At 48.7% G+C, this 27,209-nt stretch overlaps 1 protein-coding gene across 1 annotated transcript in view; it reads left to right on the top strand.

The window, feature by feature from the left end:
* Window positions 1-27,209, top strand: part of LOC119973221 (dynein heavy chain 3, axonemal-like) — a 714,697-nt gene that overhangs the window by 109,774 nt on the left and 577,714 nt on the right. Inside the window, exon 15 of the mRNA XM_038810887.1 lies at window positions 26,226-26,378. Within this exon, the coding sequence (XP_038666815.1) occupies window positions 26,226-26,378 (153 nt within the window). The remainder of the gene's footprint in view (window positions 1-26,225; window positions 26,379-27,209) is intronic.

Here is a 27,209-nt window from a genome sequence, read left to right as displayed (position 1 = left end):
ATTTGGATAGTTTAAATGAATGTGCTAGGATTCGGCAGATGGAATACAATGTTGACGAATGTGAGGTTATCAATTTTGGTAGGAATAACAGCAAAAGGGATTATTAAGTAAATGATAAAATATTAAAACATGCTGCTGTGCAGAGGGACCTGGGTGTGCTAGTGCATGAGTCGCAAAAAGTTGGTTTCCAGGTGCAACAGGTGATTAAGAAGGCAAATGGAGTTTGAAATGAAAAAATGAAAATCGCTTATTGTCACGAGTAGACTTCAATGAAGTTACTGTGAAAAGCCCCTAGTCGCCACATTCCGGCGCCTGTTCGGGGAGGCTGTTACGGGAATCGAACCGTGCTGCTGGCCTGCTTTCAAAACCAGCGATTTAGCCCAGTGTGCTAAACAGCCTTTTGTCCTTCATTGCTAAAGGGTTGGAGTTTAAGACTAGAGAGGTTATGTTGCCACAGTACAAGGTATTTAGTGAGGCCACATCTGGAGTATTATGTTCAAATTTTGGTCTCATTACCTGAGAAAGGACGGACTGGCGCTGGAGGATGTGCAGAGGAGATTCACTAGGTTAATTCCAGAGCTGAAGGGGTTGGATTACAAGGAGAGGTTGAGGAGATTGGGACTGTACCCATTGGAATTTAGAAGGATGCGGGGGGATCTTATAGAAACATTTAAAATTACTTAGGGAATAGATAGGATAGATGCGGGCAGCTTGTTTCCACTGGCGGGTGAAAGCAGAACTAGGGGGGCATAGCCTCAAAATAAGGGGAAGTAGATTTAGGACTGAGTTTAGGAGGAACTTCTTCACCCAAAGGGTTGTGAATCTATGGAATTCCCTGCCCAGTGAAGCAGTTGAGGCTCCTTCATTAAATGTTTTCAAGATAAAGATAGATAGTTTTTGATGAATGAAGGAATAAAGGGTTATGGTGTTCGGTCAGGAAAGTGGAGCTGAAAAGATCAGCCATAATCCCATTGAATGGCGGAGCAGGCTCGAGGGGCCAGATGGCCTACTCCTGCTCCTAGTTCTTATGTTTGTATTCTCTCAATGAGCTGGATTATTCATCAATGTTAATAAGACTTTCAGATTTTCGGAAAGAATCCAATGTCCTTTAGGGAAATAAATCTGCCATCTTTACCTAGGCCAGCCTATGGATGACTTTAGTCCCTCTAAACTTCGCTCTGAAATGTCCCAATAACTCACTCACAGTTGTTTCCAAAAAGACAGTTTGCCACCTTTTTCTCAGGGAAATCGGGGATGAACAATAAGTATGGGCTTCCTGATTACAAGATTTAAAATCCGAGTCGTAACAGAACTGAACCGCTATTGGAAATGAGGAGGTGGCACCAAGTCCAAGGTGATACATAGAAGATAGGAACAGGGGGAGGCCTTTTGGCCCTTCGAGCCTGCTCTGCCATTCATCACGATCATGGCTGATCATCCAACTCAATAGCCTAATCCTGCTTTCTCCCCATAGCTGTTGATCCCATTCTCCCCAAGTGCAATATCCAGACGCCTCTTGAAAATATTCAAAGTTTTAGCATCAACTACTTCCTGTGGTAATGAATTCTACAGGCTCAGCACTCTTTGTCTGATGAGATATCTTCTTATCTCTCTCCGAAATGGTTTACCCTGAATCCTCAGACAGTGACCCCTGGTTCTGGACACACCCATCATTGAGAACATCTTCCCTGCATCTACCCTGTCTAGTCCTGTTAGAATTTTATAAGTCTCTAGGAGATCCCCCCTTATTCTTCTGAACTCCAGCGAGAACAATCCCAACCCAATCAATCTCTCCTCATATGACAGTCCCGCCATCCCTGGAATCAGTCTGGTAAACCTTCACTGCACTCCCTCGAGAGCAAGAACATCCTTCCTCAGGGAAGGAGACCAAAACTGCACACAATACTCCAGGTGTGACCTCACCAAGGCCCTGTACAATTGCAGCAACACATCCCTGCTTCTATACTCAAAATCTCTTGCAATGAAGGCCAACATACCATTAGCCTTCTTTACCGCCTGCTGCACCTGCATACTTGCCTTCAGCGACTGGTGCACAAGGACACCCAGGTCCTGCTGCACACTCCCCTCTCCCAATTTACAACCATCTGATGTTCTACATTGTCTCTGTGATCCCCACCAGCTTCAGATATGGAATAAGATTCTTGTGTTTCCTTAGAAAATTTGAATATTATAAAATCTTAGATTTGATGCACCCCGACGATCTGATTACAATGTTCAATTTATCCGACTAATAGAAATTAAAATAGTAATGACTTTCTTCACATCTGGGTTAGTCATCCTAAACTACAACAGAATTACTATTAAAAACAACATCATTCTGAGATAATTAGGCGAATGTTGTACTGGATATTATCTAAATTCCGAATAATTAATTGGGTCTGATTTAACAATTTACACTCAAGATACTTTAGTGTGGAGATTGAAATTGTCTGGCACTTGTGTTGCACGAATGTCACTTGTCAGCCCAAACCTGGATATTGTCCATGTGTTGCTGCATTTGGATGTAGCCAGCTTCAATATCTGAGGAGTCACGAATGGTGCTGAACATTGTGCTATCAGCAGCGAACATCCCCGCTTCTGACCTTATGATGGAAAGAATGATTGATGAAACAGCTGAATGACAAGGGCAGTCACTCTCGCCTCACCTCTTCAGTTCATTTTTTTGGTCTAAGTTCAGGAGCTGAACTAGACCAAGGTCAGGAGCTGAGAGGACCTGGCAGAACCCAAACTGAACCTCAGTGCTAGATATTAAAGTCCCCCTTCCAGAGTACATTCTGTGCCCTTGCCACCCTCAGTGCTTCCTCCAAGCGGTGTTCAACATGGAGGAGTACCGATTCATCAGCAGAGATGGGGTGGATATGTGGTAATCAGCAGGAGGTCCCCTTGCCCATGTTTGACCTGATGCTGAGAGACTTGATGGGGTGCAGAGTCAATGCTGAGGACACTCAGGGCAACTGCTTCCCGACTGTATACCACTGTACCACTTCTGCTGGGTCTGTCCTGCCAGTGGGACCAGGACACACCCAGGAATTTTGGTGGTGGTGCCTGGGTCATTGTCTGTGAGGTGTGATTCTGTCAGTATGGCTGTGTCAAGAGCTTGGCTAGTCTGTGGGACAGTTTTTACTTGTAAGGAGGACTTTCAGGTGAATAAGGCCGGGTTTGCCTTTGTTTTTTCAGTGCCTCAGTCAATACTGGATACAGCTAAATAGTTTTCTAGACCAAGAGTTAACCACATTGCTGTGGATCTGGAGTCACATATAGGCCAGGCCAAGTAAGGATGACCAATTTAATTCCCTTCAGTGAACCAGATGGGTTTGAGGACAGTTGTTTCATGGTCATTGAGAGTAGCTTTCAATCCAGATTAATTAATTGTATTTAAATTCCACAGATGCCAGGGTGGGATTTGAACCCACGTCCTGATTCTATGACCCCCAGAGCATTAACCTGGGCCTCTGGGTCACTAGTCTAGTTACCACTGAGATCCCTGAAAGTTGCCACACAGGTTGAGAGGGTTGTTAAGAAGGAGTACGGTGTGTTAGCTTTTATTGGTAGAGGAATTGAGTTTCGGAGCCATGAAGTCATGTTGCTGTTGTACAAAACGCTGGTGCGGCCGCATTTGGAGTATCGTGTGCAGTTCTGGTCACCTCATTATAGGAAGGATGTGGAAGCATTGGAAAGGGTACAGAGGAGATTTACAAGAATGTTGCCTGGTATGGAGGGAAGATCATATGAGGAAAGGCTGAAGGACTTGAGGCTGTTATCGTTAGAGAGAAGAAGGTTAAGAGGTGACTTAATTGAGGCATACAAGATGATCAGAGGATTAGATAGGGTGGACAGTGAGAGCCTTTTTCCTCGGATGGTCATGTCCAGCACGAGGGGACATAGCTTTAAATTGAGGGGAGATAGATGTAGGACAGATGTCAGAGGTAGGTTCTTTACTCAGAGAGTAGTAAGGGCGTGGAATGCCCTGCCTGCAACAGTAGTGGACTCGCCAACACTAAACGCATTCAAATGGTCATTGGATAGGCATATGGACGATAAGGGAACAGTGTAGAGGGACTTTAGAGGGGTTTCACAGGACGGCGCAACATCGTGGGCCGAAGGGCCTGTACTGCGCTGTAATGTTCTATGTTCCCTTCTGAGCAACAAGGGCAGACTCTGTGCCAGAGACCTGTACCCCATGGCTACCCCCAGTAAGTTGTCCCCGCACCAGTATCCAAAGCGGTTTACTAGAGTTTGGAAGGTCAAGGTCGACTTGATTGCAACATATTAGATCCTGAGGGGTCTTGACAGGATGAATGTGGAGAGGATGTTTCCTCTTGTGGGAGAATTTAGAAGTAGGGATCACTGATTAAAAATAAAGGGCAGGATTCTCCGCAAACCGGTGGGGCGGGCCACTCTGGCGCCGAGAAGTGGCGTGAACCACTCCGGCGTCGGGCCAACCCGAAGGTGCGGAATCCTCTGCACCTTCAGGGGCTAGGCCGGCACCGGAGTGTTTGGCGCTGCACCAGCCGACGCAGAAGGGCCTCCGCCGGCCGGTGCAAGTTGGCGCATGTGCGGAAGCGCCAGCGTGTGCTGCCGTCCTCCCAGCGCATGCACGGGGGTTTCTTCTGCACGCCGGCCATGGCGGAGGTTGACAGCGGCCGGTGCGGAGGGCAAGAGTGCCCCCATTGCACAGGCCCGCCCGCAGATCGGTGGGCCCCGATCGCGGGCCAGGCCACCGTGGGGTCACTCTCCGGGGCCAGATCCCCCCCCCCCCCCCCCCCCCCCCCCGGCCCAAGGACTCTGCAGGCCGTCCGTGGAGCCAGGTCCTGCCGGTAAGGACCTGTTGTGATTTATGTTGGCGGGACCGGCCGAAAACGGACGGCCACTCGGCCCATCGTGGGCCGGACAATTGCAGGGGAGGCCGCTGCCAGCGGCCGCTGACCTGCGCGGCCCGATTTCCACCCCAGCCAAAACCCTGGCGCCAGAGAATTCGGCAGCCGGCGGGGGCGGTATTCATGTCGCCCCCTGCTGATTCTCCGACCCGGCAGGGGGGGTTGAAGAATCCTGCCCAAAGAGTCACCTATTTAAAGCAGAAATGAGGCAACATTTTTTTCTCTGTGGTGAGTCTCTGGAACTCCTTTGCTGAAAAGGCGGTGGAAGCAGTGTCTTTGAATATTTTTAAGGCAGAGGTGGATTATCCTTGGGAAGCAAGGGGGTGAAAGGTTATCGGAGGTGGGTGGGATGTAGATTTGAGGTTACCATCGGATCAGCCATGATCTTATTAAATGGCGGAGCAAGCCTGAGGGGCTAATTGGCCTCCCCCTGCTCCTAGTTCGCATAGTGTGTTGGATTCTGATTTTAACACAATGGAGAGAGTGGGACTAATTGCTGGGGAAACTAATTATGCTAATGAGTGATCGCAAATATTGGCTTGATTGTTTTTAATGTATTGGGGTATTGAACAACAGCTATTAACACCATCTGTAACTATTCATAACAATGGTTTTTAATAACCAGAACTTGGAAATATTCCAGAGCTGGCAGCTGTTGTTAAAGACAAGCTCAGCAATGGTTATTCATCCTCCTGTCACCATTCGTTATAAACACAAACTGAGCTGAGGTGGTCTTTAGTGCTGAGTCGTCCTTCCTGTAATCAAAACCCAACTTCCATAGAATTCCTAGTGCCGAAGGAGGCTATTCGGCCCATTGAGTCTGCACTGACCCTCTGAAAGAGCACCCTACCGAAGCCCACTCCCCTACCCTGTCCCCGCAACCATCTAACCTGCACGTCTTTGGACTGTGGGAGAAAACAGGAGCACTGGGAGGAAACCGCGCAGACACGGGGAGAATGTGTAAACTCCACAGACAGTCACTCAAGGCCAGAATTGAACCCGAGTCCCTGGCGCTGTGAGGCAGCAGTGCTAACCACTGTGCCACCTTGATGCCCTTGCAGGAAACGCTGCCATAAACTAGGAACGAGACTCTGAAATTTGAAGCGGTATTTTAAATACAATCATGGTATCTGTCCAGTTCCTGTGAATCACAGACCTGAAAACAAACCTTCCAGTTAGAGTGTTTCTGTTTTCTTTTAACTAGGCGACAATATATTTTCAACTTATTATCCCAAAATGAATTAAGGAATAGGTGAAAGTTAACAGTTTCTCTGGCTGCAGAAATTTTATGGGGTAGGAGCAGTTTTGTTTTAGCCATTTTTAGAATAGAATCCCTACAGTGCAGAAGGAGGTCATTCAGCCCTTTGAGTCTGAACCGGCCCTCTGAAAGAGCATCTAACCGAGGCCCACTCCCCTGCCCTATGCCTGTTATCCCACCTAACCTTCACATCCCTGGATACTAAGAGACAATTTAGCATTGCCAATCTACCTAACCTGCACATCTTTGGACACTGGGAGGAAACCGGAATACTGTGAGGAAACTCATGCAGACAATGGGCGGCACAGGGTCCGAGTTCAATTCCAACCTTGGGTCACTGGCTTTGTGGAATTTTTACTTTCTCCCAGTGTCTGCGTGGGTTTCCTCTGGGTGCTCCAGTTTCCTCCCACAGTCCAAAAGATGTGCAGGTTAGTGACTTCCGGTTGCGGCTATGCGGAGCTAAGTCGCACGTTCGGCAGCTCCTGCTAGGAACGGACTTTTGGGCTCTTTTTAGGGCCCCCAGCGGTACTTTTTCGACCTTTCCCGACGTGGGAAGGAGTCAGCAACATTTCCCCAGCAGTGTATGGCTGGGACCAGGAGTGGGATGAGTAAAAAAGTGGTAGCAAAGCCAAAGCAGGTGCGAGGGAAGAAGCACAAGATGGCGGCGGGTGGAGACCAGGCGGCATGGATGCAGTGGGCGCAGGAGCAGCAGGAGGCTCTTCAGCGCTGCTTCAGGGAGCTTAAAGTGGAGCTCCTGGAGCCGATGAAGGCTTCATTGATAAGCTGCTGGATACCCAGACGGCCCAGGGGGTGGCGATCCGAGAGGTCAGGCAAAAGGCCTCCGGAAACGAGGACGAGATCTTAGGCCTCGCGGTGAAGGTGGAGGCGCACGAGGCGCTCCATTAAAAAATGTCAGGAGAGGTTCGAGGAGATGGAGAACCGTTAGAGGCGGAACAATCTGCGGATCCTGGGCCTCCCGGAGGAGCTAGAGGGGTCGGACGTGGGGGCCTACGTGGTCATCATGCTAAATTCACTGATGGGAGCTGGGTCCTTTCAGGGGCCCCTGGAGCTGGAGGGGTCCCACAGAGTATTGGCGAGGAGGCCCAAGCCTGATAATGGGGGGGGGGGGGAGTGCAGGAGGCGAAAGAGGCCGGTATTCTGGCCTTTGCGTCCCTGGTAGCCCGGCAGAGGATTCTTCTTCAGTGGAAGGTTGCGAGACCCACAAGCATGGAGGCCTGGATCAATGACATGGCGGATTTATTAAATTGGAGAGGGTGAAATTTGCCCTAAGGGGATCAGTACAGAGGTTCTTCAGGAGGTGGCAACATTCCTAGATTTCCTGGCAGAACGGTAGAAAAAGGCCAGCAGCAGCAGCAACCCGGGGGTTGCAATAGACTGGAAGAGGTTAAATGACAAAGATGTTATGGAACAAAATGCAAATTGACTCTGTTCAATCCTACCATTATTTTCTCAGTGCCCTGGCATTTCATCCTGAACAATAGATTCTAGCAATTTCCCTACTACGTTGAAAAAGAGTTGTGGTGAGATAACCACTGTAGTTATGCGTACTGCAGTAGGGGGATGTATGCCTGTACCTGTAATACAGGTTCCTACGGTCAGCCCCTGCCGGCTAGCTCCGCCCACAGGGAGCTTGTGTATAAATATGTATGAGAGCTGCTCAGACCCTCAGTCTACAGTTGCGGATGGAGGGACAACATCGTACAGCAATAAAGCCTCTATTGTACTAGTCTCTCGGCTTTGAGTATAATTGTTAGCGCCACAATTTATTGCTGTACGATTTCCCAGTCACCATGGACATCAGAGTCAAGCCTGACCGTCTGCAGCTGGATCCACATTCGCCTCATGCCAGAAAAGACTTTGATCACTGGCTCACAGTCTTAGAGGCCTACATCTCTTCAGCACACCCTCCCCCGACGGAGGCTCAGAAAAAGCAACTCCTGTACTCCAGACTTAGCTCCAGCGTCTTTCCGCTCATTCGAGATGCGACCGACTACATCGCAGCTATGGAACTGCTCAAGGAGAATTATGCACCATCGACGAACACCCTGTTTGCGAGGCATCAACTTTCTACTCGCGTCCAGCAGCCGGGTGAGTCGATTGAGGACTTCTGGAGGGCCCTTATACCTCTGGTACGAGACTGCGACTGCCGGGCCCTCACAGCCGCGGAACATTCCGATTTACTCATGCGCGATGCCTTCGTTACAGGCATTGCATCGGACCCCATCCGGCAACGACTGCTGGAAGGGGTCGCCCCCGACCTCGCGGCTGCAAAGGCCCTGGCGCTCTCCATGACGGCCGCCTCCCGTAGTGCGCACACTTACTCCGCTAGCCACTCGGCCCACCCGTCCTACCCCTCGTGGACCCCGCAAACGGCTCCCCAGGCCATCCGTCCCACCCCTCGTGGACCCCGCAAACGGCCCCACCAGCAGCCGCCCCCGCGCACTATGCCTGCGCTGCCCGCCACACCGCACCCCCTGGGGGTCCTCACTGTTACTTCTGCGGCCAACAGAAGCACCCTCGCCAACGCTGCCCGGCCCGCACAGCGACCTGCAAAGCTTGTGGAAAGAGAGGCCATTTTGCAGCGGTGTGTCAGTCCCGGACGGTCGCCGCTATCGCCCCCCAGTCCCCACGCCTCAGCCACTCCCTCAATGGGCCCCGCCGTCCACTTCCCCCGACCCCACGTGCAATCAGTGGGCGCCGCCATCTTTTGCCGCCCCCGCCACGTGCGCCCCATGGGCGCCGCCATCTTCATCCACCACAGCCATGTGCGTTCCATGGGCGCCGCCATTTTGTTCCGACCCCATAACGTGCGCTCCATGGACGCCGCCATTTTACCCACAGGTACTGCGGATGCCGCCATCTCGTCTCCAGGGGCCGCCATCACGGGACACGGGTCGCTACCGCTCCTCGTCGGACTCATCTGACTCAACCGCCGACCAACCACTGCTCGCCTCCATTACGCTCGACCAGTCCCGTCCTCGCAACCTGGCACCCTCTTCCACATCGGTGCTGGTCAACGGCCATGTGACCTCCTGCCTCATCGACTCCGGGAGCATCGAGAGCTTCGTCCACCCGGACACGGTAAGGCGCTATTCCCTTGCGATCCATCCCGCCAACCGGCAGATCTCCCTTGCCTCCGGTTCCCACTGTGTCCCGATCCGGGGTTTCTGCCTGGTTAAACTCACTGTACAGGGTGTGGAATTCGACCGTTTCCGTCTGTACATTCTCCCCGACCTCTGCACTTCACTCCTACTAGGCCTGGATTTCCAGTGCAATCTCCAGAGCCTCACCCTCAAATTCGGTGGACCCCTACCTCCCCTCACCGTTTGCAGCCTCGCGACCCTCAAGGTCGAGCCCCCCTCCCTCTTTGCCAATCTGACTGTGGATTGCAAGCCCGTCGCCACCAGGAGCAGACGGTACAGCACCCAGGACAAGGCCTTCATCAGGTCCGAAGTCCAGCGGCTGCTTCGGGAGGGTATCATCGAGGCCAGCAACAGCCCTTGGAGAGCCCAGGTGGTAGTGGTTAAGACCGGGGAGAAGCACAGGATGGTCGTGGACTACAGCCAGACCATCAACCGGTACACGCAGCTCGACGCGTACCCCCTCCCCCGCATTTCTGATATGGTCAATCAGATTGCACAGTACCGGGTCTTCTCTACTATTGACCTGAAATCCGCCTACCACCAGCTCCCCATCCGTAAATCGGACCGTCCCTACACTGCCTTTGAGGCGGACGGTCGTCTGTACCAATTTCTGAGGGTTCCCTTCGGCGTCACGAATGGGGTCTCGGTCTTTCAGCGAGAAATGGACCGAATGGTTGACCGGTACGGATTGCAGGCCACCTTCCCATACCTCGACAATGTCACCATCTGCGGCCATGACCAGCAGGACCATGATGCCAACCTTTATAAATTCCTCCACACCGCATCTCTCCTTAATCTCACGTACAACAAGGAGAAATGCGTGTTCCGCACAGACCGCTTAGCCATCCTTGGCTACGTAGTCCAAAATGGACTACTGGGGCCTGATCCCGACCGCATGCGCCCCCTCATGGAGCTCCCAATTCCCCACTGCCCCAAGGCCCTCAAACGCTGCCTTGGGTTTTTCTCTTATTACGCCCAGTGGGTCCCGCAATACGCAGACAAGGCCCGGCCACTTATCCAGTCCACACATTTTCCCCTCTCGGCCGAGGCACAACAGGCCTTCGCCTGCATTCGATATGACATAGCCAGAGCGGGGATGCACGCCGTAGACGAGACTCTGCCTTTCCAAGTAGAGAGCGACGCTTCAGATGTCGCCCTTGCCGCCACGCTGAATCAGGCCGGCAGACCCGTGGCATTCTTTTCACGCACCCTCCACGCCTCCGAAATTCGGCATTCCTCTGTCGAAAAGGAAGCCCAGGCAATCGTTGAAGCGGTGCGGCACTGGAGGCATTACCTGGCCGGCAGGAGATTCACTCTCCTCACTGACCAACGGTCGGTAGCCTTCATGTTCAACAACACGCAGCGGGGCAAGATCAAGAATGACAAAATCTTGCGGTGGAGAATCGAGCTCTCCACCTTTAACTACGAGATCTTGTATCGCCCCGGCAAGCTCAACGAGCCCCCAGACGCCCCCTCCCGAGGTACATGTGCCAGTGCACAAGTGAACCAGCTCCGTACCTTGCACGACAGCCTTTGCCATCCGGGGGTCACCCGCTTGTACCATCTGATCAAAGCTCGCAATCTGCCCTACTCCGTCGAGGAAGTACGGACAGTCACCAGAGACTGCCAGATCTGTGCGGAGTGCAAGCCGCACTTCTACCGGCCAGATCGCGCGCGCCTGGTGAAAGCATCCCGCCCCTTTGAACGCCTCAGCGTGGACTTCAAAGGGCCCCTTCCCTCTACCGACCGCAACACCTACATCCTTAGTGTGGTCGATGAATTTTCTAGGTTCCCCTTTGCCATCCCATGCCCAGATATGACGTCTGCCACCGTCATCAAGGCCCTGGATTCCATTTTCGCCCTGTTCGGTTTCCCCGACTATATCCACAGTGACAGGGGATCCTCATTCATGAGCGATGAGCTGCGTCAGTTCCTGCTCAGCAGGGGTATCGCCTCCAGCAGGACGACCAGCTACAACTCCCGGGGAAACGGGCAGGTAGAGAGGGAGAACGGGACGGTATGGAGGGCCGTCCAGCTGGCCCTACGGTCCAGGAACCTCCCAGCCACTCGCTGGCAGCAGGTCCTCCCTGACGCGCTCCATTCCATTCGGTCGCTACTGTGCACCGCAACCAACAGTACACCCCATGAACGCGTTTTTGCCTTCCCTAGGAAGTCCACATCCGGAGTGTCGCTCCCGACTTGGCTCACGACTCCGGGCCCAGTCCTTCTCCGTAGGCATGTACGGCACCACAAGGCGGAACCCCTGGTGGACAAGGTACGCCTTCTCCACGCCAACCCTCAGTATGCCTACATGGAGTTCCCCGACGGCCGCCAGGACACAGTCTCGCTCCGGGACCTGGCTCCCTCAGGTGCCGATCCCATGCCCACAACCCATCCTGCGCCAACCCCAGCGCCCCCCTATTTGTCCCCATCAGGTCCATCCCTCATCCCCCTGCCCACCCTGGAGGACATGGAAGATTTCGCTTGCTCTCGGTGTCATCCCGCCAGCAGCCAGCACCAACACCGCCAGCACCTGCACCATCGGGGCCATCACCGCCTGTGCCGACGTCACCACCACAGCTACGCCGATCACAGCGGAACGTCCGACCACCGATTCGGCTCAACCTGTAACCTGCTAACCGGATGGACTCTTGATTTTCCTTGTTGGACCCTCTTGTAAATAGCATCCTTTGTATTACAGTTACATGTCACCCCCGCCGGACTCATTTTTTACAGGGGGTGAATGTGGTGAGATAACCACTGTAGTTATACTGCAGTAGGGGGATGTATGCCTGTACCTGTAATACAGGTTCCTCCGGTCAGCCCCTGCCGGCTAGCTCCGCCCACAGGGAGCTTGTGTATAAATATGTATGAGAGCTGCTCAGACCCTCAGTCTACAGTTGCGGATGGAGGGACAACATCGTACAGCAATAAAGCCTCTATTGTACTAGTCTCTCGGCTTTGAGTATAATTGTTAGCGCCACAAGAGTCATCCAACTTGAAACGTTAGCTCCCATCTCTCTCCACAGATGCTCTCTGACCTGCGGAGATTGGCCAGTATTTTTTGGTTTTGCTTCAGATTCCAGCCATTGCTTTTATATTCCCTACTACTGATGTCAGGCTACCAGGTCTGTCATTCCCTGTTTCTAAACCAGGGGCTGGTTTAGCTCACTCGGCTAAATCGCTGGCTTTTAAAGCAGACCAAGCAGGCCAGCAGCACGGTTCGATTCCTGTACCAGCCTCCCCGGACAGGCGCCGGAATGTGGCGACTAGGGGCTTTTCACAGTAACTTCATTGAAGCCTACTCGTGACAATAAGCGATTTTCATTTCATTTTCATTTCTTTCTCCTACCTTTCGTTCATTTGCTACCTTTCTGTGGTGGTTAGGAAATGTTTACATGCAGCTGCAGATTCAAATCTAGAAAATGTACCATCTAGCATCAGAAATATGCAAGGAGAAGGAGGTATGGGTCATTTCATTGAAAATTATGTTTTCATGGAAACCGATTGAAATGTTAGAGGGGAATCCATTGTATTTATTTGGACATACATGGTGTCATTAAAATTGAACTCAACTGCGCAAGCTGCTAAGTTCAAAAGTTCAGCGAATACTTGTTCAGAACATGGTGGTGTGTCTAGATTGCCGTGATATAATTATACTGCGCAAAGGCTTCCTTGGACAGGGAGTTGTTGTGATATGTATATAAAGGATAAATGGCTGCATCATAGAGTAAGATAACCACTAGATGGCAGCACTAGATTGATGTATAAATATGTGATCTCAAAGGATCTTGGTCCTCTTCGATCCAGGAGTGACTTTGCAGCAGTTGTGTTAGAGAGAGAGAGATTATAGCAAGAGTTAGCATGTGCTGTTAAATATAGTTCATATTTTACTCTGAATTACTTTATCACCAGTTATTGTCCTGTAAGAGTGAACAAACTCATTAGTATTTAACTTGTTATTCATTAAATCTATTTTGCTTTGAACTGAAGATTGGTAGATTCTTTAGAATCTAACCGTCAGACCATTCTGGAAGGATAAAGCAAAGAGTAATGACATATTACAAACAAGTAAAATAACAGAAATCAGTGAATAGGCTCATAATGTTGTTGAATGTGCACATAGATACAGCAGTGTTGCTAAAATGTAGATTTTGTATACTCTTTGCAGTTCAAAGCAAAATAGATTTAATGAATAACAAGTTAAATACTAATGAGTTTGTTCACTCTTACAGAACAATAACTGGCAAATGGAATACAATGCTGACAAATGTGAGGTTATCCATTTTGGTAGGAATAACAGCAAACGGGATTATTATTTAAACAATAAAATATTAAAGCATGCCGCTGTGCAGAGAGACCTGGGTGTGCTAGTGCATGAGTCACAGAAAGTTGGTTTATAGGTGCAACAGGTGATTAAGAAGGCAAATGGAATTTTGTCCTTCATTGCTAGAGGGATGGAGTTTAAGACTAGGGAGGTTATGCTGCAATTGTATAAGGTGTTAGTGAGGCCACACCTGGAGTATTGTGTTCAGTTTTGGTCTCCTTACTTGAGAAAGGATGCACTGGCACTGGAGGGTGTGCAGAGGAGATTCACGAGGTTAATCCCAGACCTGAAGGGGTTGGATTACGAGGAGAGGTTGAGTAGACTGGGACTGTACTCTTTGGAATTTAGAAGGATGAGGGGGGATCTTATAGAAACATTTAAAATTATGAAGGGAATAGATAGGATAGATGCAGGCAGGTTGTTTCCACTGGCGGGTGAAAGCAGAACTAGGGGGCATAGCCTCAAAATAAGGGGAAGTAGATTTAGGACTGAGTTTAGGAGGAACTTCTTCACCCAAAGGGTTGTGAATCTATGGAATTCCTTGCCCAGTGAAGCAGTTGAGGCTCCTTCATTAAATGTTTTTAAGGTAAAGATAGATAGTTTTTTAAAGAAAAAAGGGATTAAGGGTTATGGTGTTCGGGCCGGAAAGTGGAGCTGAGTCCACAGAAGCTCAGCCATGTTCTCATTGAATGGCGGAGCAGGCTCGAGGGGCCAGATGGCCTACTCCTGCTCCTAGTTCTTATGTTCTTATGTGAAGGAATCCTCCACCATATATGTGGAATACTCACTCAGAACTAGTTGTTGCAACTTGCTCAACCATTTTGCCAATTCATCTTGTGCAGAAGCAGTCAAAGATAAGCAAACCTCCCCCCGAGGATATTAGTACCCCTCTGGTCCAGGTGTCGACCATCCCGTTTGTAGAGGTCCCACCTACCCCAGAATGAGCCCCAATTGTCCAGAAATCTGAAGCCCTCCCTCCTGCACCAGCCCTGCAGCCACGTGTTAAACTGCTCTCTCTCCCTATTCCTCGACTCGCTAGCACGTGGCACGGGTAACAACCCAGAGATAATAGCTCTGTTTGTTCTAGCTCTAAGTTTCCACCCTAGCTCCCTGAATTCCTGCCTTACATTCCTATCCCTTTTCCTACCTATGGCGTTGGTACCTATGTGGACCATGACTTGGGGCTGCTCCCCCTCCCCCTTAAGGATCCCAAAAACACGATCTGCCTTTTAAATGTTTTCCAATATTTTCCCCATTACCAGGGTTTGCTGCATAGCCGGTAATTACTCATTCTATCTCTTTCTCCATTTTTAAACAATTTGCCAACATTCAAGCAACATTCTTTCAGCAGATTCTCTGAGGGTTTCACGGTATGGAGCACAGGGTAATCACGAACTCTGTGCCAAGTCAGGAATTTGGTGTATGCGGAATCTCTCTGCTCAGCATTTCTCGAGCTGTGATTTAGAGTTTGACTTCGCACTTTAGAAGTGCAAAAGAAACTGCAAGTTCATTAGATAGCTGCTTTGCAGAAATAGACTGGCAATGGCAGTTAACAGTTCATCAACTGAAAGTAGCTGCCTGAATAAATGTTAATTACGTAACAGTTTGTGGTGAATGTGTAACCACTATAATTCACACTGTACATTACTGTGTCCCTGTGGGCTCCATCTGTGAGCCGTTGCGCGGCTCTGCCCACAGGGGGAGATGAGGAGCATGTACAGGGCTCTGCCCTCGGCTCCACCCCCTTCAGGAAGTATAAGTGCTGCTGTCCTGCGAGTCTGCCTTCAGTTCAGCACAGTCGCAGGCAGGCTCAGTTGTAAGCCGATTAAAGCCACAGTTTACTTCAACTCGTGTCTCTGGTTGAATTGATGGTCGCATGAACTGAAAGTAGCTGCCTGAATAAATGTTAATTACATAACAGTTATAACTTGGCTGTGAATCATACGCTGTCTATGTAAGTAGTTAGTGTTTGCTGCCGCACAGAATGGGGAAGCACAAAGTAAACGGGCAATCAGGTGCTTCGTGAACTGAGTGCTAAGGTGGGAGTTTGGTGCAGTGAGAATTCCACGCAGAGAGCTGCAGCATTTTATTCTTTTTGTTTTACCTCTAGTAGGGCGTGAATCTTTTCCTTTTGCCTGCAAACTAAGAGACTGTATCTTGCTTTACTTTGATAAATTAGTAATCAGTGAACAAATAAGGTTAGGTGGACATGGCAGGGATGGTGATGTGTCGTGTCTGCAACATGTGGGAATCTGTGGAGTGCATGATACTCCCAGGCAACCAAAACACGGTAAGTGTCGACAGCATGAGCAACTTTGGCTCAGAGGTGCTGAACTAGTCTCTGAGGCATTGCAGAGCATCAGAGAGGGGTAGATTTACCTGGACACTTAGATACATCCCTTAGGCTAAGTAGAACTTCAGATTTGGTCAATGGTCAGGGACAGAAGGGTGTGACTGCAAGTTCATTAAGTATCGGGATCCAGAATGTTGTGATGAGAGAACCTCAACCGTTGACTTTGACCATTGAGTATGAGGTAATTGCGACCAGTGTGGATGAGCAGAATGGGAAAAGTGAACCGAGATCAGGATGCTATTGAAGTAGGGGGAGCGCAAAAATGCAGTACTGATAGGCGACAGTATAGTTGGGATGATCGGTACGTAGAATCCCTACAGGGCAGAAGGAGGCAATTCAGCACATCGAGTCTGTACCTCTGAAAGAGCACCCTACCTAGACAAACACCCCCACCCTATCCCCATAACCCCATCTAACCTGCACATCCCTGGACACTAAGGGGCAATTTATATCATGGCCAATCCACCTAGCCTGCGCATCTTTGGGCTGTGGGAGGAAACTGGAGGAAACCCATGCAGACAAGGGGAGAAGCTGCAAACTCCACACAGACAATCACCCAAGACCAGAATTGAACCCGGTCCCTGGCGCTGTGAGGCAGCAGTGCTAACCACTGTTTTCTGCAGTTAATTGGGAGTTCTGAAGGTTGTATTGCCTGCCCAGGGTTAACGGCCTCTCCTCATGGTTGGAGACAAAAATGAAATGGGAGGGTAAGGTCCACCTAGGAACAATGGAACCAAAATGCAAAACCTCAAAGGTAATCATCACTGGATTGTTACCTGGGCCACGTGCCTTTGGGCCAAGCAGGTTAGAGATTTAAATACACGGCTTAAAGATGGTATACGAAGGAGTTTTGATTCATGGGACACTGGCACCATTGTTAGGGAAAACTGGGACTGGTCCATTAGGATGGGCTCCATGTAAACCAGGGGGCAGCACGGTAGCACTGTGATTAGCACAGTTGCTTCACAGCTCCAGGGTCCCTGGTTCGATTCCCGGCTTGGGTCACTGCCTGTGCGGAGTTTGAACTTTCTCCCCGTATCTGTGCGAGTTTCCTCCGGGTGCTCCGGTTTCCTCCCACGGTCCAGAGATATGCAGGTTAGATGGATTGGCCATGCTAAATTGTCCTTAGTGTCCAAAACGTTTGGGTGGGTGCAATGACTTAGGCCAGGCCTTTGAGATTGGCCAATTAGAATACGAGTTCCCTGATTAGTGGCCCAATCAGGGAACACCTTTCTGTGTATATAAAACAGGGAGTGTCAGATCCTCTGCACTCCCGGTGTAGACAGCAGACTGAATGGTCATGGTCGTTCGGCTGTTGGGTTTGTAAATAAAATGAATTCTGGTGACGGGACTTCTGCCTCCATGAACTTATTACAGTAGGGTTACTGGGCTACGGGGATAGGGTGGAGGTGTGGGCTTGGGTAGGGGGCCCTTTCCAAGGTCTGATGCAGACTCCATGGGCCGAATGGCCTCTTTCTGCACTGTAAATTCTATGATGATTAGCATCTGTGCCCTGGAGAATTAAATAACAAGGGCTGTGGGCAGGTTTTTAAACTAAAACAGGGTTAGGGTTAGGAGGATACAAGTGAAGGCAGATTTAGAAATCCAAAGAAAAAGTAATTACAATTGAACGCTTTAGATCTCACTGTCATTACAAAGATGTGGTGACAGGGTGACCAATGTGATGAAATCAATATTCTAGGGAATACAGTATAAAAGACAGACAGAATGGAAAAGGAGGAGGCGTATCCTCAATAATAGATTGGCAGAGGGTAGAATTTTACATGCCCTCCTGCTGGTGGTATTATCCAGTCCCAGGTCAATGGATTTTTGAATGGCTTGCCATGTTTTCCATCCCCGTCCCTGCCACATTGGGTCTGTAATTCCGCCCATAGTTATCGTAGAGAGAAAGGATCCTGGCACAGAACAATATGGGGAGAGATTAGGAAAAATATGGTCACAAAAAGCTGGCGGGAGTAGTTTATAGGTTGCATCATTCCTGATGGTGGGCGCATTTTGCCACCCCATTGTGCCAGCGCCAATCCCGTTGCACCGGGAGCATTGTTGGAGAGGCCCAAGATGGGTTTTGTGATCGGTGCAAAACTGCAAGCTAGACGCCCAACCCGCAGTATCCGCCACGATCTGGATCACGTCCTTGCTGGGACTGGCTTAATTAAATATGCATAGCCTGTTTGAGGCAGGCACCCCGGAGACACCAGCTGCACCAGCGAGGCCTCAACCACAAGCGGAGACCAGACGTGATGGGCACTATGGTGGAGTCGGAGGCCATTGGAGCCCACTGGGTAGCGATGAACAGGGAGACCATGCCCATGAAAGGTGTGGTTAAGGGGGGGTGTTATGAAGGGTGGGGGATAAAAAGGGGTGTGAAGGGGCATCATAAATTCAAAAAGAGGGGGCTGAAAGGGGTCCTCAGTGTTCCGATAATGGGGTGTGCTCACTAGGGAGGGATATGCCCACGTCTGCAGAGGGTGGCATTGTCCGTGGATGGGGTGTAGGTGTGTGGGACCCCCAAACTTATTTAGAGGGGCACCCTTTCAAAATGGCACACTAAGCTCTGAGGAGCGATCTCGCCGACAAGTTTAATTCCCCATTGCTGAAAAGATTTCCAAGTGTAGCTGGACCGGGGAGAAACTCCCCAAGTCCCCAAATAATGACTTAAGTGTGGGTGAATACCTGTCTGGATCTCGCCCAAAACGCCGGTGAGAAAAACTCCGCCAAACCCTTCTAAAGTGACACTTAGTCATTTTGTGCTCTTTGCCACTGGATAGTGAAATAAGCATGAAATCATCGCAGAGTGTAACAAAGACAATGTTATAATTTGGGAGGATATTAACCCTCATATAGTCTGAACCAATCAAATCAGTGAGGGTACTCTGGAAGGTGAGTGTGTAGAATGTTTACATAAGAGTTTCCAGGAGCAAGAAATTATGGAAACAACTAGAGGTAAAACAATTTTAAATGTAGTATTGTGTAAAGAGGAAGGGTTAATTAGTTATCTCTTAGAAAAAGATCCACTGGGAAATAGTGATCATAATACTATTGAATGGCGTATTAATTTTGAAAGTATCTTACTCTAGTTCCAAAGAAACGTCTGAAACAAAGCCAATGACATAAGTATATGCGGAGAGGTGTCTAAGGTTGATTAGTTAAATAGATTAAAAGGCGTGGCCAAAAATAAACAGTGGGAAACATTTAAATAAACAAGTCAAATTGATCAAGAAATAAAATACATTATATTTTTTTTTAAACTCAATGAAAAGATCCAGCCATAGCTTACTGGGAAAGTTAAGGTTAATATTAGATTAAAATAAGAGGCTTATAGTGTTCCATAGAATAGCAATAAGGCTGAGGATTGGGAGTGTTTTAGAAACTATAAACAGGCAACTAAAAGGTTGATAGAAAGGAAAAATTGAATGAGAGAGTAAACTAGCCAGCAATATAAAAACAGATTGTAAGAGCTTTTGCAAGTGTGTAAAAAGGATTAGAGTAGCTAAATTAAATGTTGGCACCTTAGAGGCAGTGAGGAAATTGCATAAACATTGAGCAAGGCGGCAGAGTGATGCAGTGGTTAGCACTGATGCCTCACGGCGCTGAGGACCCTGGTTCGATCTCGGTCCCAGGTCACTGTCCGTGTGGATTTTGCACATTCTCCCCGTATCTGCGAGGGTCTCACCCCACTACCTCAAAGATGTGCAGGGTAGGTGGATTTCCCACATTAAATTGCTCTTAATTGGGGAAAAAAATAATTGGGAACTCTAAATTTATAAAAGAAAACATTGAGCAAGTATTTTGGGTCGAATTTAATCATAGAATCCTTACAATGCAGGAGGCAATTTGGCCCACTGAGTCTGCACCAACCCTCCTAAAGAGCATCTCATCAAGGCCCACTCTCCCACCCAATCCCCGTAACCCCACCTAACCTTTGGAAACTAAGGGACAATTTATCATGGCCAATCCACCTAACCAGCACATCTGGGAGGAAACCGGAGCATCCGGAGGAATCCACACAGACATGGGGAGAAAGTGCAAATTCCACACACTCACCCGAGGTTGGAATCAAACCCGGATCCCTTCCGTTGTGAGCCTAAGCACTGTGCCATCGAGAACTTTAGTGGTAGGGAGTCATTTAATCGGGCAGGGGTTGGCAGGTGGGGTTCCCGCCTTTACCCCAATTTAAGTCCATGGTATGCAGCGCATGGACAGCCTTCCTGCCCAGCTGCCAATCGGAAAAAAACAGTTGATTGGAGGCTCACTGTGGGGAACCTGAGAAACAAACACTGTGAGCTTCCAGGGAGTCCCCCATTAAAGGACCCAGCAGTGTGGAGGAATTCCCACTGAAAGCCATCCATGCTCTTGCTGTCAACCGCCCCCACCTCTCCCCCACAACCACCATCACTCACCTGTCATCCAGCGACGATGCTATGTCTTGGGTGGGTGTCGTGCTGGCAACAGCTACCACATCCCCGGTGGTGTTCCTGTCCAATATTGCTGCTGGTCTCTAATTGACCTGGGGTTCTTGATCACAGAATCATAGAATTTACAGTGCAGAAAGAGACTATTCGGCTCATCGAGTCTGCACCGGCCCTTGGAAAGAGCATCCCACCCTAGCCCATACCTCCACCCTATCCCCACATCCCCACCCTATCCCTGTACCCCACCTAACGGTTTTTGGACACGAAGGGGAATTTAGCATAGCCAATCCATCTAACCTGCACATCTTTGGACTGTGGGAGGAAACCGGAGCACCCGGAGGAAACCCACGCACACACGGGGAGAACGTGCAGACTCCACACAGACAATGACCCAAGCCAGGAATCAAACCTGGGACCCTGGAGCTGTGCAGCACCTGTTCTAACCACTGTGCTACCGTGCTGCCACTTGCTGATCCTGAGTGAGCTTCCCTAAAAAGGCGACGCAGGGCTCTCCATTGAGTGGGCCAAACCCGATCACCTCCACTAAATATCACCTCGCTTTGTGTAGAAGACACAAATTACTTCCCAGAAATAGAGAGTAACCAGAGGACTAAAAGAGTGAGAAACTTTACGAAATTAATATTCGCAGAGAAAAAGAAGAAACCTAAGGGAGTAAAACACAACAAATCGTCAGGACCTGATGATCTGCATCATAGGCTTTTAAAGGAGGTAGCTGCAGAGACAGTCGATGCACTGGCTGTGGCTTTCCAAAATGTGGCTTTCCATTTTGGAATGGTCCCAGCAGAATGGAGTTTGGAAAATGTAACTCTGGAATTTCCCAGTCATTGGGAAAGTGATGGAATCTGTTACAATTGATAAATATTCAATTTTATACTGCTGATCTGTCCATATCTCAATTGCATTTGAATAAATCAACATTTATTCAGAAAACTATTCCCAGTTCAGTTACACTTCTTTGAAAAATTAAAGTTCCATAGAATTTATCAAATCATAATTTAGCACCTTTAATCATTAGTAACTAAGAATGAACACCAGATGATTAAGTGCCTGAAGTAAGCACAGTTCAGCAATCTTGCAGTGATTAATCATATTAAGGAGGTTCTCACCTTTTCTGGAATGGGATGCTACCACAATTTATGAAAATCACTTATTGTAATAAGTTACAATAAAGTTACTGTGAAAAGCCCCTAGTCGCCACATTCCAGCGCCTGTTCGGGGAGGCTGGTACGGGAATTGAACCGTGCTGCTGGCCTGCCTTGGTCTGCTTTAAAAGCCAGCGATTTAGCCCAGTGTGCTAAACCAGCCCTAGTATTTGGGGTCAATAGGACAGCAGCAGTTATAGATCAGCATGGACACTGAGTCTGCACAAAAACACCTTATTTTATCAGCAAGTCAATCTATTGAGACTGGACAGATTCTCTCTACCCCATTCAATAATGTGCCTGAACCCCAGCCCAGGAAAACACCCCGTACACAACCCACACTTCAACAGTAAATGGTATGTACACAACTGTGAAATTGATAGCTGGCTTGATCAGTGACTTATCCGGCAGTAACACATGGGACAGAATGTGTTGAGAAAGCTGTGACAAAACTTCAATTCTAATGCTTTTGCAAACTGTACCAGATGGTCTTTCATTTGACACTGCCCTTGTCAATAACTTTGATTTCACAAGCCACTTGCGTTGAAGTGGAATATAGGCAGAATGTGACTTGCCTTTTGCTGACCAGGATTCTTCTATGGAAGGAATCTGTATTTGCTGCAGTTACATCTCAGGCAGTGACAGTAAGTCAATGTGATTCCTCCATTGGATGTAACCTCATTTATCTCAGTACTTTCAGCAACTGTTCAACATGGACAATGTTTACTGCACCTTTTAAAAGGTGACTAAAAAGTATCTTCATGCAACATGGGCTATAAGTCACAAAATTATTTTTTTATAAAGCCTTTGCTCATTTTTATAAGGCCACGAAGGAGTCCACATTGAGTAGTTCTGAACAACTTTGTTTATTTACAATGACTATTATGCACAACACACAATAGATCCCAACTGTGTCTCTCCCTTGGCCGTGCCAAATTGGCTGGCTTTATATATGATACAACTATACATTGTTTGGAAGGCGCCCGTCCCCTTGATGGGGGAGCTCATATCCCGCAAGGGCTACGGGGAGGTTTATTATCCCACCCTGTGGGTTATAACAATTAAACTGTAGCCTTGATATTCTTTGGATCTGTTATTATTCCCATTCTCTCCCTTGATTCCATTCCCTCTCCCTCACTCTCTTTCTTGTGTATGCATGTGTGTGCGTGTGCATGTGGAGGATGTAGGAAGGGGGTGTTGTGGAGGAGGGAATATCAGAAAGAAATGTGTCGGAGCAGCCTCTCCATATCCAATATGGATTTGCTTTCCCTGGAGATCAGATCCCATTGGCAGCAGTTACTCAGCAGATGTGTTCTGAAGCAAAAATTAGGAGGGCTAGGAGGGGCCATGAAAAGTCCTTGGCAAGTAGGATTAAGGTGAATCCCAAAAGCTTTTTATTCACAGGAAAAAGGCAAGGGGGTGGCAAGGAAAAGGCTTGGACCACTTAAGGATAGTGGGGGGAAACTATGTTTTGAGTCAGAGGAAATGGCTGAGGTACTAAATGAGTACTATGCATCAGTGTTGACCAAAGAAAAGGACTTTTTGGAAGATGATTCTTGGGTAGGGTGTGTGGACAGTCTGGGTCATGTTGACATCAAAAAGGAGCTATTGGCTCTTTTAAAAGATATTAGGTAGATAAGTCCCCTGGGATGGGATTTACCCCAGAATACTGAGGGAAGAAAGGGAGGAAATTGCTCGGACCTTAACTGATATCTTTGTATCCCCATTGGCTACAGGTGAGATCTCAGAGAGCTGGAGAATAGCTAATGTGGTACCGCTGTTCAAGAAAGGTAGTAGGGATAATCTTGGAAACTTTAGTCTGATGAGCCTCATGTCAGTAGTAAGTAAATTATTGGAGAGAATTCTGAGGGACAGGATTTATACCCATTTAGAAACAAATGGACTCATTAGCGATAGACAGCATGGTTTTGTGAAGGAGAGGTTGTGCCTCACTAACTTGATCGAGTTTTTTGAGGAGGTGACAAATATGATTGATGAGGAAAGGGCGCTGGATGTTGTTTACATGGACTTCAGTAAAGCCTTTGACAAGATGACTCATGGCAGACTGGTACAAAAGGTAAAGTCAAACAGGATTGTCATAGAATTTACAGTGCAGAAGGAGGCCACTCGGCCCATCGAGTCTGCACCAGCTCTTGGAAAGAGCACCCTACCCGAGGTCAACACCTCCACCCTATCCCCATAACCCAGTAACCCCACCCAACACTAAGGGCAATTTTGGACACTAAGGGCAATTTAGCATGGCCAATCCACCTAACCTGCACATCTTTGGACTGTGGGAGGAAACCGGAGCACCCGGAGGAAACCCACGCACACACGGGGAGGATGTGCAGACTCCGCACAGACAATGACCCAAGCCGGAATCGAACCTGGGACCCTGGAGCTGTGAAGCTATTGTGCTATCCACAATGCTACCGTGCTGCCCCAAAGGTGAGGTGGTAAGATAGATACAGAATTGGCTCAGTCATAGAAGGCAAAGGGTAGCAGTAAAAGAGTGTTTTTCTGAATGGAAGGTTGTGACAAGTGGTGTTCCACAGGGATCTATGCTGGGGCCTGTTGTTTGTAGTGTACATAAACAATTTGGAGGAAAATGTAGCCCGTCTGATTAGTAAGTTTGCGGATGACACCAAGGTTTGTAGAGTGGCAGATAGTGTGGCGGATTGTCAGAGGATACAGCAGGACATAGATAGGTTGGGGATTTGATTTGATTTTGATTTGATTTGATTTGTCACATGTACATGAAAAGTATTTTTCTGTGGCCGAGGGAACGTACACAGTACCTACATAGTAGACAAAGAATAATCAACAGAGAACATTGACAAATGGTACATTGGCAAACAGTGATTGGTTACAGTGCGGAACAAGGGCCAAACAAAGCAAATACATGAGTAAGAACAGCATAGGATGTCGTGAATAGTGTTCGTACAGGGAACAGATCAGTCCGAGGGGGAGTCGTTGAGGAGTCTTGTATCTGTGGGGAAGAAGCTGTTTTTATGTCTGGATGTGCGAGTCTTCAGACTTCTGTGCCTTCTGCCTGATGGAAGGGTGTGGAAGAAGGCAATGCCTGGATGGGAGGGGTCTCTGATAATGCTGTCTGCCTTCCTGAGGCAGTGGGAGGTGTCTACAGAATCAATGTGGGGGTGGAAAGCTTTTGTGAGGCATTGGGCTGAGTTCACCACACTCTTTTCAGTTTCTTGCGATCTTGGACCGAGCAGTTGGCTGTGATGCAGCCGGATAGGATGCTCTCTATCGCACATCTGGAGACGTTTGTGAGAGTCGATGCAGATATGCCAAATTTCATTGGCTTCCTTAACTTGGGCAGAGAAATGGCAAATGGAGTTTAATCTAGTCAAGTGTGAGGTAATGCATTTTGGTAGGTCTAACACAGAAAGGAAATGTCTAATAAATGGCTAAACTCTTAGGAATATAGAAAGTCAGAGAGATCTGGGCGTGTAGGTCCACAGATCTTTGAAAATGGCAAAACAAGTAGACAAGTAGGCTTACGGAATGCTTGCCTTCATTGGACAGGGCATCGAGTATAAAATCTGGCAAGTCATGCTACATGGTACGGCCGCACTTGGAATATTGCACACAATTCTTGTCGCCACAGTACCAGAAGGATGTGGAGTCTTTGGAGAGGATGCAGAGGAGGTTTACCAGGATGTTGCCTGTGGAAGGTATTCGCTATGCAGAGAGGCTCAAAGGACTCAGCCTGTTTTCTTTAGAATGGCGGAGGTTGAGGGGTGACGTGATAGAGATCTACAAGATTATGAGGGGCATGGATAGAGTGCATGTGTAGGCACTCTTTCCCAGGGTGGAGGGATCAGTCACCAGGGGTCATAGGTTTAAGGTCCATGGGGCAAAGTTCAGAGGAGATGTGCGAGGCAGGTTTTTTATGTAGAGGGTGGTGAGTGCCTGGAATGCGATGCCAGGGGAGATTGTCGAAGCAGATACATTAACGGCGTTCAAAATACATTTTGACAAATACATGGATAGGATGGGTACAGAGGGATACGGCACAAGGAAGTGTTGAGGTTTTTGGCTAAGATTAGTATCATGACTGGTGCAGGCTTGGAGGGCCGAAGGGCCTGTTCCTGTGCTGTATTGTTCTTTGTTCAGTGCTGGACAGCCAGTTAGAATAGCTCAATTTTTTCCAGGGCTTGATGGCCAAGGACGGTACATTTATACCGCAGCCAAACTGTTTGAATATCAACCTGCAAATCCTTCTAACAAAGGCCAATGGCTGTCAGTAAGAGATTCCTGGTCAGCTATGTGATGGAAAAACAATTAGAGCCTCCCCCATCAATTTCCATAGCTCCTGACTACAAGATGCGTGCAAAAATGTATGTTGTCACAGCAACTCAGACTTCTTGGGTGAACTGTAAAACACCAGTGTCATGGGAGTTTGGGAAAATATTTACTTTACATTATGGTTATGCCTGGAGATTACAAGATAAAATAATCATAATCTCACTCAAGCAGCGCTGGAAGGGAATTATTCAAATTATTCTTTTGGAGTATTGTAATTTCCAATCATGTGTTAATAAAACTCAGAACTGTTTGTAGGCAAATGCTGATACTGATTCTCTTTACCATCTCTTTAATTTACAGGTAGAAAAGGCAATGAAAAGGTCCTTAGGTGAAGTAATGCTACAAGCGATCACGGCCTACCCTGAGGCTTCGAGAGAACAGTGGGTGTTGACCTGGCCTGGCCAGATTGTGTTGGCTTCCAGCATGGTATACTGGACTGCGGCTGTCTCACAGGTCAGTATCCCAGTATAGCCCTCAGACAGGGTCAGTATCCAGTCTCTGCCCTCCCACAGGGTCAGTAACTAGTCTCTGCCCTCTCACAGGGTCAGTATCCAGTCTCTGCCCTCTCACAGGGTCAGTATCCAGTCTCTGGACTCCCACAGGGTCAGTATCCAGTCTCTGCCCTCAGACAGGGTCAGTAACCAGTCTCTGCCCTCTCACAGGGTCAGTATCCAGTCTCTGCCTTCTCACAGGGTCAGTATCCAGTCTCTGCCCTCCCACAGGGTCAGTAACCAGTCCCTGCCCTCCCACAGGGTCAGTATCCAGTCTCTGCCCTCCCACAGGGTCAGTGACCAGTCTCAGCCCTCCCACAGGGTCAGTATCCAGTCTCTGCTCTCACACAGGGACAGTATCCAGTCTCTGCCCTCTCAAAGGGTCAGTAACAGTCTCTGCCCTCCCACAGGGTCAGTATCCAGTCTCTGCCCTCTCACAGGGTCAGTATCCAGTCTCTGCCCTCCCACAGGGTCAATATCCAGTCTCTGCCCTCCCACAGGGTCAGTAACCAGTCTCAGCCCTCCCACAGGGTCAGTATCCAGTCTCTGCCCTCACACAGGGTCAGTATCCAGTCTCTGCCCTCTCAAAGGGTCAGTAACAGTCTCTGCCCTCCCACAGGGTCAGTATCCAGTCTCTGCCCTCTCACAGGGTCAGTATCCAGTCTCTGCCCTCCCACAGGGTCAGTATCCAGTCTCTGCCCTCAGACAGGGTCAGTAACCAGTCTTTGCCCTCTCACAGGGTCAGTGTCCAGTCTCTGCCCTCTCACAGGGCCAGTATCCAGTCTCTGCCCTC

This window comes from Scyliorhinus canicula, chromosome 11, assembly GCF_902713615.1.
Source record: "Scyliorhinus canicula chromosome 11, sScyCan1.1, whole genome shotgun sequence".
Lineage (NCBI taxonomy): Eukaryota > Metazoa > Chordata > Chondrichthyes > Carcharhiniformes > Scyliorhinidae > Scyliorhinus > Scyliorhinus canicula.
Note: the sequence above shows the minus strand (reverse complement) of the source record. Positions and strands in the feature narration are given on the sequence as shown.